General features: G+C 41.3%; 2 protein-coding genes across 2 annotated transcripts; one reads left to right on the forward strand and one right to left on the reverse strand.

Annotated features, from left to right (window-relative positions):
- Window positions 1–653: 653 nt before the first annotated feature.
- Window positions 654–4,647, forward strand: cuedc2 (CUE domain containing 2). The gene is made up of 9 exons (XM_079728744.1): window positions 654–754; window positions 1,408–1,491; window positions 1,837–1,980; window positions 2,184–2,245; window positions 2,418–2,542; window positions 2,696–2,863; window positions 2,963–3,027; window positions 3,329–3,389; window positions 3,473–4,647. The coding sequence occupies exons 2-9, from the start codon at window positions 1,418–1,420 to the stop codon at window positions 3,617–3,619; spliced, it is 846 nt and encodes a 281-aa protein (XP_079584870.1). The 5' UTR covers window positions 654–754; window positions 1,408–1,417; the 3' UTR covers window positions 3,620–4,647.
- Window positions 4,648–4,758: 111 nt separating this feature from the next.
- Window positions 4,759–12,662, reverse strand: hif1an (hypoxia inducible factor 1 subunit alpha inhibitor). The gene is made up of 8 exons (XM_079730452.1): window positions 12,301–12,662; window positions 10,393–10,643; window positions 9,664–9,812; window positions 8,713–8,858; window positions 8,380–8,486; window positions 7,618–7,681; window positions 7,381–7,491; window positions 4,759–6,589 (listed from the first exon to the last, which is right to left on the reverse strand). Exons 1-8 carry the CDS (start codon window positions 12,478–12,480, stop codon window positions 6,533–6,535), a joined length of 1,065 nt encoding a protein of 354 aa, XP_079586578.1. The 5' UTR covers window positions 12,481–12,662; the 3' UTR covers window positions 4,759–6,532.
- Between the last annotated feature and the right edge of the window lie 1,051 nt (window positions 12,663–13,713).

The following is a 13,713-nucleotide window of genomic DNA, read 5'->3' on the forward strand; positions in this document are numbered from 1 at the left end:
CGCATTAAGCATTTTTCAAACAAACCCAGCTAAAACTAGACAAAATGACCTACATCAAAGTATAAGGCACGTAGACCTACAATGCATTGGTTACCTTTATGGAAACATATATATTAAATGCAACAGCAGGTCAGTCTGTTGCGCGTGAACCCGCCCCCACCCTCGTGAAAGAGCGTGACTTCAGAGTTGAAACAGAGTTCAGCCAAGTTTACAAAGCCTCTTTTATCAGCGGCTTGGACCATATTTCAGTCAGAAACCAGATGAACTACCGCGGCGGGCGACAGATAATGTCAGGAAACAATTGGGCAGGAATGAATCATTCATATGTATACATATCTGATATAATACCAACACGGTCTGGCGGTAAGTTAGACCTGCTGGGATCTAATGACCTCACTGATGTTGCCTCAGATAACACCGAGCCGATCAACTATGCATGAATCTGTCTACACATGTGGGATTTCGCTACTCACCCACTTCTGTGTAGGTTTACAGGCAGGATTTTTTTTTTTTTAAAGGTTCAACAGTATGGGAGCATTACGGTGGCTGTGTGGACGCTGACTGCGCGTGAGGTGCATCTCAGTATATTGATGCACGAGCGTGTGTTTAAAAGGACCAGAAGTGACGTATGAATGTTTTGAACCACCCGGGCGGAAGAAACGGCTCAACGCTGAACGTCGCTGTTGAACGCTGCCAACATAAAAAAAAACATATCTGGAAAACCTATTTTAATGACCCTTGCACTTTATTCACAGTAAGTGTCCAATATGTTACAGCCGATAAGAGGGAGAAATGAACGCAAAATAAGAAAAGGCATCTTGTGTAGCATGTCGTGCACCAGCCTCGCTGCAGCGTCTCTCTCTACGTCTTCACGCAGATCAGACAGCGTCCATGCTTCTATTGATCATTATCCTGTTCAGCCAGATAAACAAATACATTTTAGATAGGCGAAGCAGTTCACCAGACAAATTGCCCAAACGCTGGGAGAGGGGGGCTTCTGAGCCTGCTGCTAACATGTTAGCCTGTAAGCTCATTTATAACGTGTAACTACATAATGGCCAATCTTGTCGTGGTCGCTTGCTCTTGCCTTGACATGTTTAATGACACACCGAGCCAATCTGCGTTAGGACATCTAACGTCACTGTTATGAACCATAACCTTTGATGACTCCATGTGTCCCTTTTCGTCGATCCGTGAATCGTTGTACTGTGGGGTCGTGCACGATTACCAAACCCCTCTGGTTTTGTAACATGCAACATGCCCGCTGGCGTTGCTATATTTGTTCTTCAACTGAAAGCTGGTGCATGGCTAATCGTGGGAATGTGCGCCTTCCCTATCACTCCGTTGATGTCTGAGACTGAGAGTTTATGTAGCAACTTGTTTTGAATAATCTTCTCGTACTTCTAGCTAAGGAGACATGGACCTCCATAAAATTATCCATGATGCTCTCCACGAGTTCATCCAGACGTTCATCCCCGATGCAGATCTCAGGTGAGAACTAAATTAATTAATACTTAGTATTTTAGTGGATTGAACATAATTGAACATGCAGTGATTACTTTGAGATGCGTTTAATTCATGAGCAGGTGGGGTAGACAGGCTTCTAGACCAATAACTTTCAGTCAACTACCCTAACCACTAGAAAATTCTACCCCATTATATATAAGCTGTCTGAACCCCACATTATCCCATGAATGTATACACAGCAGGCGGCTTTTTAATCTTTCATTTTTTGAACCGTTTTTGTGATGAACACATTATGAAAACTCTTTTGCATATAAACTACCAATATTGTTACTTTAACCTTGATGAGTAGCTACTTTCATTTATTTTTAGCTCATTGGACGAGTTTCTCCTCTCCTACATAACCGGAGTGTTGGAGGACCTCGGCTCCCAGGAGAGTGTGGAAGAGAACTTCGACATTGAAGTCTTCACTGAAATGCTTGAAGCTTACATACCTGGGTTTGCTGAGATCGACAGGTAAAGATACACTTCTGGATATGTTTGACTATAGTCACATCATAGTATGACCTGGTCGCTAGCAGAGACTGGCCAGTATGACAAAAACTGCACCCGAGGCTTAAGGATCTTTGTATATCGGATAGATTATACTAGACATTATATTTTTTATTCCTGTTCTTTAAATGTGGCTCATACTTTCACCATTGTTTTTCCCTTGACAGCGTCAAAGTCTGCGAAATGATGTTTATTTTGGCCTCAAAATTAGCAGCTGCTCGGAGCACGGGTATGTGCTGTATCTTTTATAACGGTATTAGTGGAATTGGTATCCGCATCAATTTCAAGCTTGTTACTTAAACAAGGACATTTATTTATAGAAAAATATAAAGGTCATAGCCAAATGTATGTTATAAACTCATGCTTAATAATATATATGTCTGGTATCTTATTAACCACAGAAAATAATAGTGCTCCAGCGACGACGCATGACATGCCTTCGTTACCCAATGCCTTGGCTGAGGAAGCGCCACCGGGGAGGGGGACAGAGTGCCCTGAAACACCGACAGAGGGCGCCACTGCCAAAGTAAAAGTTATTCATTGTTGATTATCATGCTCCTAGACAAAGACGGAAAACGCTGTTTGCAAAGTTACACATTTAGACCCCAAACACCTTTTACCGTCAAAATAGATCAGCATTCTATCTGTATTTTTATTAAATTTTTAATTCCCCTGGCAGAGTCCAATGTCGGGTTGGGAGGCAGAGGAGCAGCACCTACTGGAGATGTTCCCCAAGTGTGGCCTGTCGGAGGCCCGCAGCGCCCTGTCCATCGCCAGGGGGGACATGGAGGAGGCCGTGCGGCTCATCATCGAGGGAGACGTCAAGCTGAGCTCCTCCCCGCTCAATGTGAGCTCCGGCCGCCGCCAGGCCAACGACCACCACGACGGTTTGATGGTTCCGCCGCGACATGCGTGTCATTAACCCGGTCGATCTTTTCACCTCTAGATAAACCAGGGGAAGAATGGCTCTGCCGTGGCGGACCAGAAGCTGAAGGAGACCATTCTGGAAAAGTGAGTTAAGTTTAAGTGTGTTTGTGTCGCCAATTTATGTAAATTCCTTGCCGATCTCCTCCATTTTCTGACTCTCTACACAACAATAGACTTTGAACACATTGTTTTCCGATCTGTATTCATTTTCTGTTTGAAACATTTACCCTGTTCCAGCCCTTATTTATTATATATCTTTGCTTGAAGTCTTTGACCAAAAGAACAAAAAGAAGTGACTCACGCTGTCCCCACAACGTTAGTAATGAGTTAGGTGCTTGAGTCTAGGTTTACTTTACATAAGGCTTATCCAGGTTTCTGTTTCAAGGTACATGCTGGTAGACCGAGAGGAGGACAAGACCACACACCGGCCGGTCGCTCCAAAAGATGCAAGTCCTGCTCCTTCCTTTTACACTACAATTCATCCAGTTCATTCACTGTATCACGCCTCACATGACCCTCTCCACTGCAGGCCCCAAAGAAGTTGGTGCGCTACCATGGCAACCAGGTGGTGACGACAAAGGGGGAGCGGTATCAGATGGTGAAGAAAGAGGAGACGGATGACATGAAGAAGACGTACGTCAGCATAAAACCCGCGCGCAAATACAGGTTCCATTGATGACTTGCCATGCCTTCAGAGAGCAGCTATCCACGTTGTTTACATGGGTTTTTTTTTTTTCAATGGTGTTTAATTGGCTATCACCTGAACTGGCTAGATAATTCCCAAAGTAAAGGAATATGCTTTTGTGTCTGGTTTTATAATCGTTTTTTTTTTACATTGCCATACACTGCCTTGGTTCATCTCAGTTATTTTGTTTTAGTTTTATAATGGTAACACTATTCACAGACCGTAGTTGTGTAACTGTTTTGTGTGGTGTTTTTTGGTTGCGTCTTTTGCTTTTGGAAACAGTGGCATTTTAAACACTAACAACTGATTATTTTTGCCATCTACGCCGGTCTGACACTGCACTAACTTAAGGTTGTTTAGTTCCATTGGAATTGTTCTTTTAACAGGAAATTGTGGTAAACAATGAATTCATATGTGTATAAATATCTTTATATCACAATAAGTTTCAATATGTGGTGACGTCTTGGATAGATCTCAATGAAATTGCTTATTCCCTTTTGTTTCAATCATTGAATTCATATGAAAGCTAAGGACAAGCATTTGCCATTTTAGTACTATAATAAAATAGTGATGTTCAATCGAAAACATCTTTATTTTTATATTAAGGTCTAGATTTGCTAACTTAGATTCATTGTGACCGGTCTTTCTGCAACATTTTGGATTTTATTAGGGAATTTCTTGATATTTTCTGTGACAATTGAACTCCTTTTAGTTGTTACAGTAACATAGGATTGTGTCAATGAATTTGTCCTTACTTTTATGAATTATACTGTTAATGTACAACAGTATACTTGTCACATATACAATCATTTATAGTGTTAATGTGGTGGTAAAAAAATAGATACCTAAAGTTTTGAGTTGACCTATACGTATACAAACAAGTATTGCAATTTTGCTATTAATATGTCCGGTCTGACAAAGCATTTAGTAATATTGTGTCATCGTGAACGAAGCTATCAATCATTGAAACCCTAAAGGTGTTTTACAATGTACTGTTATTTATAAGAAATAAAAGCTAGATTTTGGAGATCATAATTTGTGTTGCTTTTCACTATATTTCTATCAGCAATTAACATCCGTAGCTTTGGTGCTTGGTATTGAGGAAGTTTATTGAGGAACAAGGTAAACAATATTCCAAAACGGTAGTTCCGTCCATCAACAAGAGTATATTGAGGTACTTTCCTCATTTTGATAACGATAAAGCTTATTTCCTTTTTTCTTCATTTGACAACTTGATGCATTTTGTAAAGTAGAATCAGTAAGTTAAATATTGGTCTAGTAAACCTGCCTTGAAAACAAATGAACAAGTGCAACCAGGGTAACAGAGCAGAGGAACAGCTTTCTAAATAGTCAGTACAATCAGTTTGGCACATATTTAAATTATCTCCTACCATACACGTTTCAGTCCTTTTATTTTAGAGAGCTCTAAATGTATCTAGGACGCTTAAGGACACTCATGGTTACTATCAAAACTGTAAATAAGGTTTTTTTGAGATTTTTGATTAATTTGTATTCTCAAATGTTGCGAGCCTATGTATTGACAAATATGGCATTCTGGAAATCAATGCTATGGACATCTACTAAACAAAATATCTAGAGTAATTACTTTGTGACTAGAGCTGAACATCATTGGCAAATACAAATATCAAATATCTGTCAACCAATATCTTGATATAACCTGTTTCAAGTTTTTGTAATAACTATACTAAAATAAAATCTAAAACTCTTAACTGATGTTGATATGCAGACCAATCAATGTTCTCAGACTCCGCCAGAACCTTTTAAAGAGATAAGAAAACTGGATCACTATGTCAAAAGAAGCGAGAGGCTATGGGGAATATAGGGCTATGGCTTCACCGATGTCTCACCACCCACCATTCCAAATAGGTTGTCAGCTCAATATTAACTCTATTTTAAATTTGAAGAATGGGGTTGTATTTGCAATTCAACAGATTAAATTCTGTGTGCCACTAGCAAACTAAAATGAAAGTTAACACAATGAGTCAATGAACGCTCTTAGAAATATAAACCAAAAGGCATAAACAAGCCAACCACTGAAAATCAATAGTCAAATGTTTTTCTTGGCCTAGCACTCCCAAAAAAAATTAACAAAAAAAAATGCTAATTGGAAGCCATACATACAGAGAAGGTGTCTTTCAAGCAGTCGCTGTCAAATAAATTATTATTCACAAAATCAGGAAAAGGACTGCCACTTTCACATACACACACACACACACACAAACAAACACACACACCTTGCGAATGTACATATTAGAAGTGCAGTTCAAACACCCTCAGCTTAAGGAATACATTGCGATTAAAGACGTGTGGAACCTCAAAAATTTCCATCTCACACCTAATGAACTCCAAATCAGATACAAACCAATCATGGTCAAACGCGTTCAAATAAAAAGGTGCCTCGAAACCAAACACTTTAGCAATCAGACCACCTAGCATCCGACCCTCACCTTGAAGCGTTAGTGGTGAGGTAAACAGGATATTCATTCAGTCCAATTTGGCATGCTTCAGTCAGGAGTGGGTCTTTTCTCAAAGCAAACACTGACTCACACAAAAGGCCTCTGGCCAGGCCTGTACTGAAAGCGTGCTGAGTCAGAGCCTTGGTGTTCTGAAAAGAGAACCGAATGTCCAAAGGGTGTGTCCTACGGCAGGCAGACCAATTCCAGTGGTTTCAACGTGGTGTAAGGGAGGCGCCCTATTGCCATGCAGTGGTAGCTTCAATGTTAAGAATGCACCAGAGGTGCAAAAAAAACCTTGTTTCTCAATCACACGCGTGTGCGTGTGCGCACACACACACAAACACACACACACACACACACAATTGTTCTCTTTCACACTAAAACATTTTCAGCAGCAGTCTGAAAAGCGTTTCTGTACTGCGTCGTTCTAACTTGAGCCCTGGTCGTAACGCCCCCTCCTCATCAGGTTCAGTAAGGGTCCAACCTAGAAGAAAAAATCGTTCTTTGGACATCTACAAAGCAAGAATCGTAATATCCACTATATATATATACACATATACCCCTATGTAAAAAGCATACTGTATCTCTTTCTTGGTTACTAAATCAGGCTTCAGGATATATATTCTCGTTGTAATTAGGTTGGGGGGAAGGGGCAGCATCCCGCCGGGTCTGAAGGCACGCTCAGTCCCAAGACATGGCCTACATGTAGAGGAGCCTCTCAAAACCTAAAATAAGGTACATTACGCACGCTGAGCGACGTCATGCTCCACTTCTGGGATCTATTAAGGTAATGCCTGAAAGGACCGGGCGTTGGGATGGGCCGATGTGAAGTGTCTTGGACGATACCGGTAATCATGAGCTCTGATAGGCAGATACCGATGTTGATGTATAACTACAGTCCTATAATAGCTGATGAAAGGATTATGAATTTCAAAGGAATCAATGATTATGAGTCAATTTATTAATCTGAAATCTCAAGAAGCACTTATTTAGAAAGTGTTCGGAAGTATGTATGTCCTGCTCTCCATATGAGTAACCTAGTTCCAGTAGAAGCTAATAATAAAGATGCAGCATGACTTCATCAACACCAAATGGGCGAGATAACCCTCCCGCCCAGCCCATAACCAAAGCATTGGTCAGTTCGTGGGAGTTCCCATGATTCGGCTGACACATCCGTGGTCTGACATCTCACACCAATGATTTCGAACTAAACCGTAGGGATTTCATAAGGTGTACAACCCTAGAAAAGTAGGAGTAGAAAACAAGTGTATTTACTTCTCGTGGATCTCCCAGGGCCTCTCCAAGCATCTTCTCGATGTTCCTCATGATGGCTACCTTCTGGTGAGCTCGCAGCGGGTACTCTATCCTTTTGGGCGTCAGCGCTCCCTAATGAAAATAAATCCACAAAAGCACGGTATTAGACGGTGTAGGAGTTTTCATTTTCTGTTTTAGAGTTGGCAAAGTTGTTTGTGTTGTACACATTTCTGATGGAGGTAAATCTTTTTTGCAGACCTTGTACCAGAAGTTGACAGTTATGGTCACTCCACCATCCAGCAAGGACTCGATATGATGCCACCTGAGAACAGAAAAAGGCTTTATTGATTCAGCTGTTCCCCATCTGCTTAAAATCCACACAAACTCATCCAGTGGTCCTTTACTGTTAATGAAGGGTTTGTATTTGTGTCGACCGGACTAAATGGCAGTAGGGCATCACAGAGTTTTTGCTTCTCATTTCAGCAAGACTGTAGGTTAACAGATTTGCCTCTCACTCTTTCTTATTGTGTTCTACACAATAAGAAAGAGTATAATAAGTGAAGTAACAATAAGTGAAATCAAAAGTAGAAATGATCAAAAGCTATCCTCAAGAATTGCCAGCAGTCTTGTTTTGTATGTTCCATGTCCAACCTTGTTCCTATAAATAAAGAATGTATAAGATGATGTGAGTGAGTAAGTGAATGAGTAAGTGAGTATGAGAGTGAGTGAGGGAGTGAGGAAAATGTCTACGTAAATTAGAAAGTAGAACTTGGTAGGCAGAGGTGTGCTTTAATGGACGTAGCGTGAATGTAATGTTAAAACTTGCAGGAAGTGCTCAAATACAGCCACCATTAGCCGGCCTCATATAATAAGCATCCTTAGCCTAATGGACACTATAACTTGTATCGCTGTGAATCTGATCCCAATAAGCTCTGATGGGCTGTTTTTGTTGCATATGAAATAGCATCCATAACCCTGCTGAGAATCAGGTGGGCCCATCAGGCAGAGCGGTGTTCTTACCAATACATGGGGATGTACAGCACATCTCCCGGCCCCACCACCGTCTCATAGCCCACTAAGTTCTTGAAATTTGGAAACCTCTCGTAGTCTGGGTTATCAAAATCCACCTGAAATTCCACAAAGAAAGGTAGATTTCCGTCATCACGTAACCGTGGAGTGTTCAGTCATTTGTTGAGGGCTTCATCCAAAGCAACTCGCAGTGAGTGGAGACGCAGGTTAGGAGCAGGTGGTATTAGGGCATTTTACTCAAGGTAGTTACCTCAACATACCAACATACCCCCCCCCCCCCCCCCCCCCCATGTGTCAGGACCCTTGGGGCACTCCATCCATTACCTGGCTCTGCCGGTCACAGGGGTGGTGGACGGGGTACGGATACAGACACTCGAACTGGTCGGGGTGGAAGAGGATACATCTTTTGTGGCCTTTGATCTGCGCAAAGAAGTTCTGCTGCTCGTCATAATGTGCCGGCGTCACGTTGCCTGTTGTGAAAGATGAGCGATGCAGAATGTGCTTAGGAGATCTCCGTGCTGCAACCCACGCTTATGAGCTCGAGGGGAGTTGTTAACAGCTTCTTACGGGATATCGCTTAACAACAGAGGGAGACCTGAGCTCCACTTACGTTTAGTATCAATCCATCAACGGTCATGATGTCCAGTATAACCAAGCATCCGATCACAACATCCACTGTATCCATATTTTTAAGAGCTTGTGTTTACGTGCGAATTGCATCAATATGTTAATTGTGATAAGGAAGTTAAACCTTCGATGACACATCACCATAGGCCACTAAATGTATTTTAACTCACGGCAAGTCATAGTAAACACCCTGTGCCTTTCTACAAGTTGTAATCTCTCAGAAATCATGGAGAGAGTGATAGCCACTTCAAGTCTACTTTGTGTCAAGTGAAGTCAAATATATTTGTCTAGCCATTAATCACAGCTGCAGTCTCACATGTTATGGTGAGACTGAGACAACCCTATGATTTCTTAATGGCTTTAAACAGCCTTTTTCGAAAATAAGAGGCCACTGCTTCCTTTGTGTGATGTGATATTGCGGTCTGCATCATCAACTCGGTTTTCCGCCAAAAGGTTTCAGAAAAGTTGGCCCATTGACATTGATTTTCGATAATTGATGCTCACGACTATGTCTTTCACATCACATGAATAAAGGAGTACTCTATTGTTAGAAAATAGTTCAGATTTATTGTTAGAAAATGGTACATTAGTAATAAGGTCTATGTGGGCTAGGCTATGCAGAACTACGGTTGGTTGATAGGGTCTTACCCTCCATGCCTATGAGCAGCAGGTTGGACGTCAGCTGTCCCCAGTTCCTCTTGGCCTGCTGCTTGTTGATCCAGTTCCAGTTGAACCCCAGGAAGTCCACCACGATCTTCCTGCCCACCGTGTCGTTCAGGGTCTGCTGCAGGTACACCCTGGGGTGGGACGTCATCACACTCCCCATTAAAGTCATTCAGAAAACACACTGCTCCAGTCCATAGACCTGTCTTTTTATAGACACTATGGACATGCTTACATTTTAACCCCTTTTCTATGTAAATGGTCGTTTGGTTTTATCATTTTATGATAAGCTCAAAATGCAATTTAATATTATTTACTACCAGTATGTAATATTGTTATTGTTTGTTATAATTGTATCACTCCAATCAATTTATTTGGACTGTATTGATTATTTTATATCTTTCACATAATTAAGCTGCACATTACAAATTAACTCAAGGCCACGCATCCATTAACTGGGAATTTTGCTTGGTGCGCAAGGAAATGGGCGGGGTCTAGCAGCCAAAAGTTCACATCAGGGCACGCGCCTTCACTACTCAAATATACAGTAAATGCATGTCGTGCTGCGTTTAGGGCATCCAGCACCTTTATTGTCAATGTTCTGTGCTACTTTCTGTACCCTTTCATTGTTAAAAAACATTTATAACACAAAAGGTGCAGAATACAGTATACATGTATAACGATTTTCCCTTGTAGATTTACAGTAAACTTTACCTCTCTTCCCCCTCCGCTTCCTCCGTTTCATGCATTTTATCCACAAACTCGGGGAACTTCATTTCCATTCGTCTCGATTTCGGCATGAAATTCTCAACGTTGGCCATCTTTTTCTCGTCATAGTAGAGGAATTTGTGTTTTTCTGCCGTGTAAACAGAGAAATCCCCATTCCCTATGTTCTCTTGCAGGTACTGAATGTCCCATTTCAGTGCTGGATAGACGAGGTTTGTGTCCGTTAGAACCACGGGTTCCTGCAAGTAGGCTTCAGTAAATAACATTATAGAGCAAATGTGCTTATGCATTTAACCCCAAGCTGTAGAGCAAATCAAATAGTATATTAAATACGTCTGTAGAACGTTTATCGTATTTTTATCTCAATGAGTCAGACTATAACAGACGGATATGGGACCCTTCATATTCAAAATAGCTTATACAAGTTCTACCAACTTAAACACTTAAAAGCGCCTGCGTGAAACCGTATAATAATATATATATATTTTTTTTTTTAAAGAAACCAATCCGTATCATCAGACAGGCTATTTAGTGAATATCATTGAAACACACAACGCCCAAATGTACACCCGCGTTGGCAGTCATTGGACACTGACAGCTCGCGGCTGGACTACGTGACTAGACGAACGTAGACCTGCTGGTGGAGCTGCAACAAAGCCACCGGAGGCGTGCGCGCGCTGCCTCCACTTGGGACGTGTGTGTGTGTGTGTGTGTGTGTGTGTGTGTGTGTGTGTGTGTGTGTGTGTGTGTGTGTGTGTGTGTGTGTGTGTGTGTGTGTGCACGCGCTTTAGTGGCGCGGCGCGGTGCAGTGAAGCACGTTTGCTGCAATGACTGCAAGAGCAGACTTAGAATCAAACAAAAAAGACTGAGTGCAGTAATATATATATAGACATAAAAAGGTATATATGGAACAGTGCAGAGCGCATAGAAACAGCCTGTCCCACTGACCTACTTGCTTAAACACTGCATTCACATTAAGAGCGATACTACCGCGGGCGCGATGGCACGGTCGCCCTTGGTAACATTTCGATAGGCTACTTTAGGACTTTTTTACTTGCGTCCCAGAGGCGCACAGGAGTAGGCCATTCATTAACTTTTGTAGATGGTTGAAGATGATTACATTTTTGATGCATTACATTTTGCGTGGGCAGCATTTGCGCGTGTGCAGCATTTACAATGCACAGGGAGTTTATATATTCACAAAGCACGTGTTAGTTGCAACGGTACGACTACGTGCAGTAGCAGACCCGACGAAACCCACATGAGGAAATGGACAAGAACACACCCATGGCATGAAGGCTAAACTGTCATAAAGCATGATTCAAAGGACTATTACAGTGATTAGTTTAGTTGGTACTGTAAATACTTATAAATCAATAATAATAAATTATAGCCTACGGTTATTTATAAGAGGGATGCATTTAAAGTTATTGGCACTATTGATGGAACTACTAAATACGACTTCCAAACTTTCTTCCACAAAATCATACATTGTTGTCAATGTCAACTGTAGGCAACTTTTTATTTTGAAACGTTGCCTACAGTTGAACACTGAGCAACAGTGGCGTGTCACATTTTGCAAGTATAATATTGTCATTAAAGTAGGTCCAATTGGTATGAATGGTCAACTGATTTCAAAATGCACCTCATACACCTGTGGATGTATACACACACACACACACACACGCACACACACACACACACACACACACACAACACAACACACTAGGGATGTCCAACTTAGTTAACAATGTATGTTCGGCGGTACTCATTCAGACAATACCGTCATTACATTCTTCGACTAGGTTTCAATTTCAAGTGCTTGTTATTCATCCTATCACACCATCATACACTGGCGAGGCAGCAGTGTGAAGTTGCAACCGATCATCTATTTACCTCGTTATTTATAAGCATTTCGGCTCGGGGATCCGTGTGAGAGAGCCTCGGTATGGGCTTTGTTTGAAACGAATACTTTCGGAGCTGAGACTCGTTCCATCCAATGTTTTGGGCATCAGACATCGCGGCACAGCCTTCGGTCGTAGATGGGTCAGCCTCCACCACCGTTGCAGTTGCCATGGCTGTCTGCAAATTTCCTCACACCCCCCTATCCTATGACTAGTAATCACTTAAAAAATGCAAATGTATTTGCTTTAGAGTTAGTTATAGGAGCACAGTAGAATCGGTCTGATACATGATGTAAAAAATAAGAATTGCTCCACCGACTGTAGTTCCTACTGTATGTGGACCTCCTCCATGTAGGTGTATACCATAAACACACAGCAGCACTGACAGGCACTGAAACTAACGATACGAAAGTAAATGTTCAAGGAAGATTTTTGAGGAGAAAAACAATGCACTGAATTCAAGGCAGCGACATCTAGCGCCCCGACTGACTACAATCTGAAGTACTCCTGGCTGGCCCGCAGGGGGCGACATTGTTCAGCATTCGGCTCAACTTGGCCTCGGGAAAGATGAGGTCCGTTGGTCTTTGCATAGCTAACACCCTAAAAGTTCAATGGAGTTTAAGAGAATTTGCTTTTTCTTAAGAGTAGTCATTTATGGTTTAAAGTATGCTTTTATACAATATTATATCATATTAGCCTAAATTGTGTTACTTACAAGTCCTAATGATGGATTATATTATCAAGCAATTCATTTGCAGCCAGGGTCTACATTATCATGTATATATGAAGTGTGTTAACGACTACATATGGAATAGTTTACACTATCTACAGTCTTTAAATTGTCCCAGGACAATTATACAAATTTATTGGTAGCACTTTACAATATGGGTGCATAATTCCACCATACATTTACATTAGGGTTATTATAATAAGCATTAACTAACAATTAACTTGCAGTTAATTAACAGATAATTAATGTTAATTAATGTTAATGTTTAATAATGCCGTTCATGTCTACATACATTACTAACCCTAACCCTTACACACAGTATGACTGGCAACTGGAATGCATACTAATAGTTCCCAACAGTTCGCCTATTGGAAATCCAATCATACCAATCTTTTTGAATTTATTGGCAAAAACTGGTCAATATTCATGGACTGATTCTTGAAAAGTTTCCACGATTAATATCAGTGGTTACCTGTCATTCAGCAGGCTTAGCCGTGACCTTACGACCCGATGATTTACCGACATGGCCACCTGTCACAACGGACTCCCAATCTGAACTTGATCAGTGGTGTTTACATGTGTAGCTTGTTGTTGATAAGACTGTTGTCTTTTAAAGGCTAAGCAAATATATGTTTGTGATAGCCAGATGCAATATTGAATCATGACCATCCAAGC

The sequence above is a fragment of the Pollachius pollachius genome, assembly GCF_949987615.1.
Source record: "Pollachius pollachius genome assembly, chromosome: 2".
Classification (NCBI taxonomy): Eukaryota; Metazoa; Chordata; class Actinopteri; order Gadiformes; family Gadidae; genus Pollachius; species Pollachius pollachius.

What these genes read in the sequence shown, in the direction of transcription:
- hif1an (XM_079730452.1), bottom strand. Translation starts at nt 12,480, where the DNA reads ATGGCAACTGCAACGGTGGTGGAGGCTGACCCATCTACGACCGAAGGC. An exon ending in AAATGCTTATAAATAACGAG is followed by an intron (nt 10,644 to 12,300) that starts GTAAATAGATGA and finishes GCCTACTTGCAG; the next exon opens with GAACCCGTGGTTCTAACGGA. An exon ending in CTGTCAACTTCTGGTACAAG is followed by an intron (nt 7,492 to 7,617) that starts GTCTGCAAAAAA and finishes TATTTTCATTAG; the next exon opens with GGAGCGCTGACGCCCAAAAG.
- cuedc2 (XM_079728744.1), top strand. Translation starts at nt 1,418, where the DNA reads ATGGACCTCCATAAAATTATCCATGATGCTCTCCACGAGTTCATCCAG. An exon ending in AGCAGCTGCTCGGAGCACGG is followed by an intron (nt 2,246 to 2,417) that starts GTATGTGCTGTA and finishes TATTAACCACAG; the next exon opens with AAAATAATAGTGCTCCAGCG. An exon ending in CAGAGGGCGCCACTGCCAAA is followed by an intron (nt 2,543 to 2,695) that starts GTAAAAGTTATT and finishes TTCCCCTGGCAG; the next exon opens with AGTCCAATGTCGGGTTGGGA.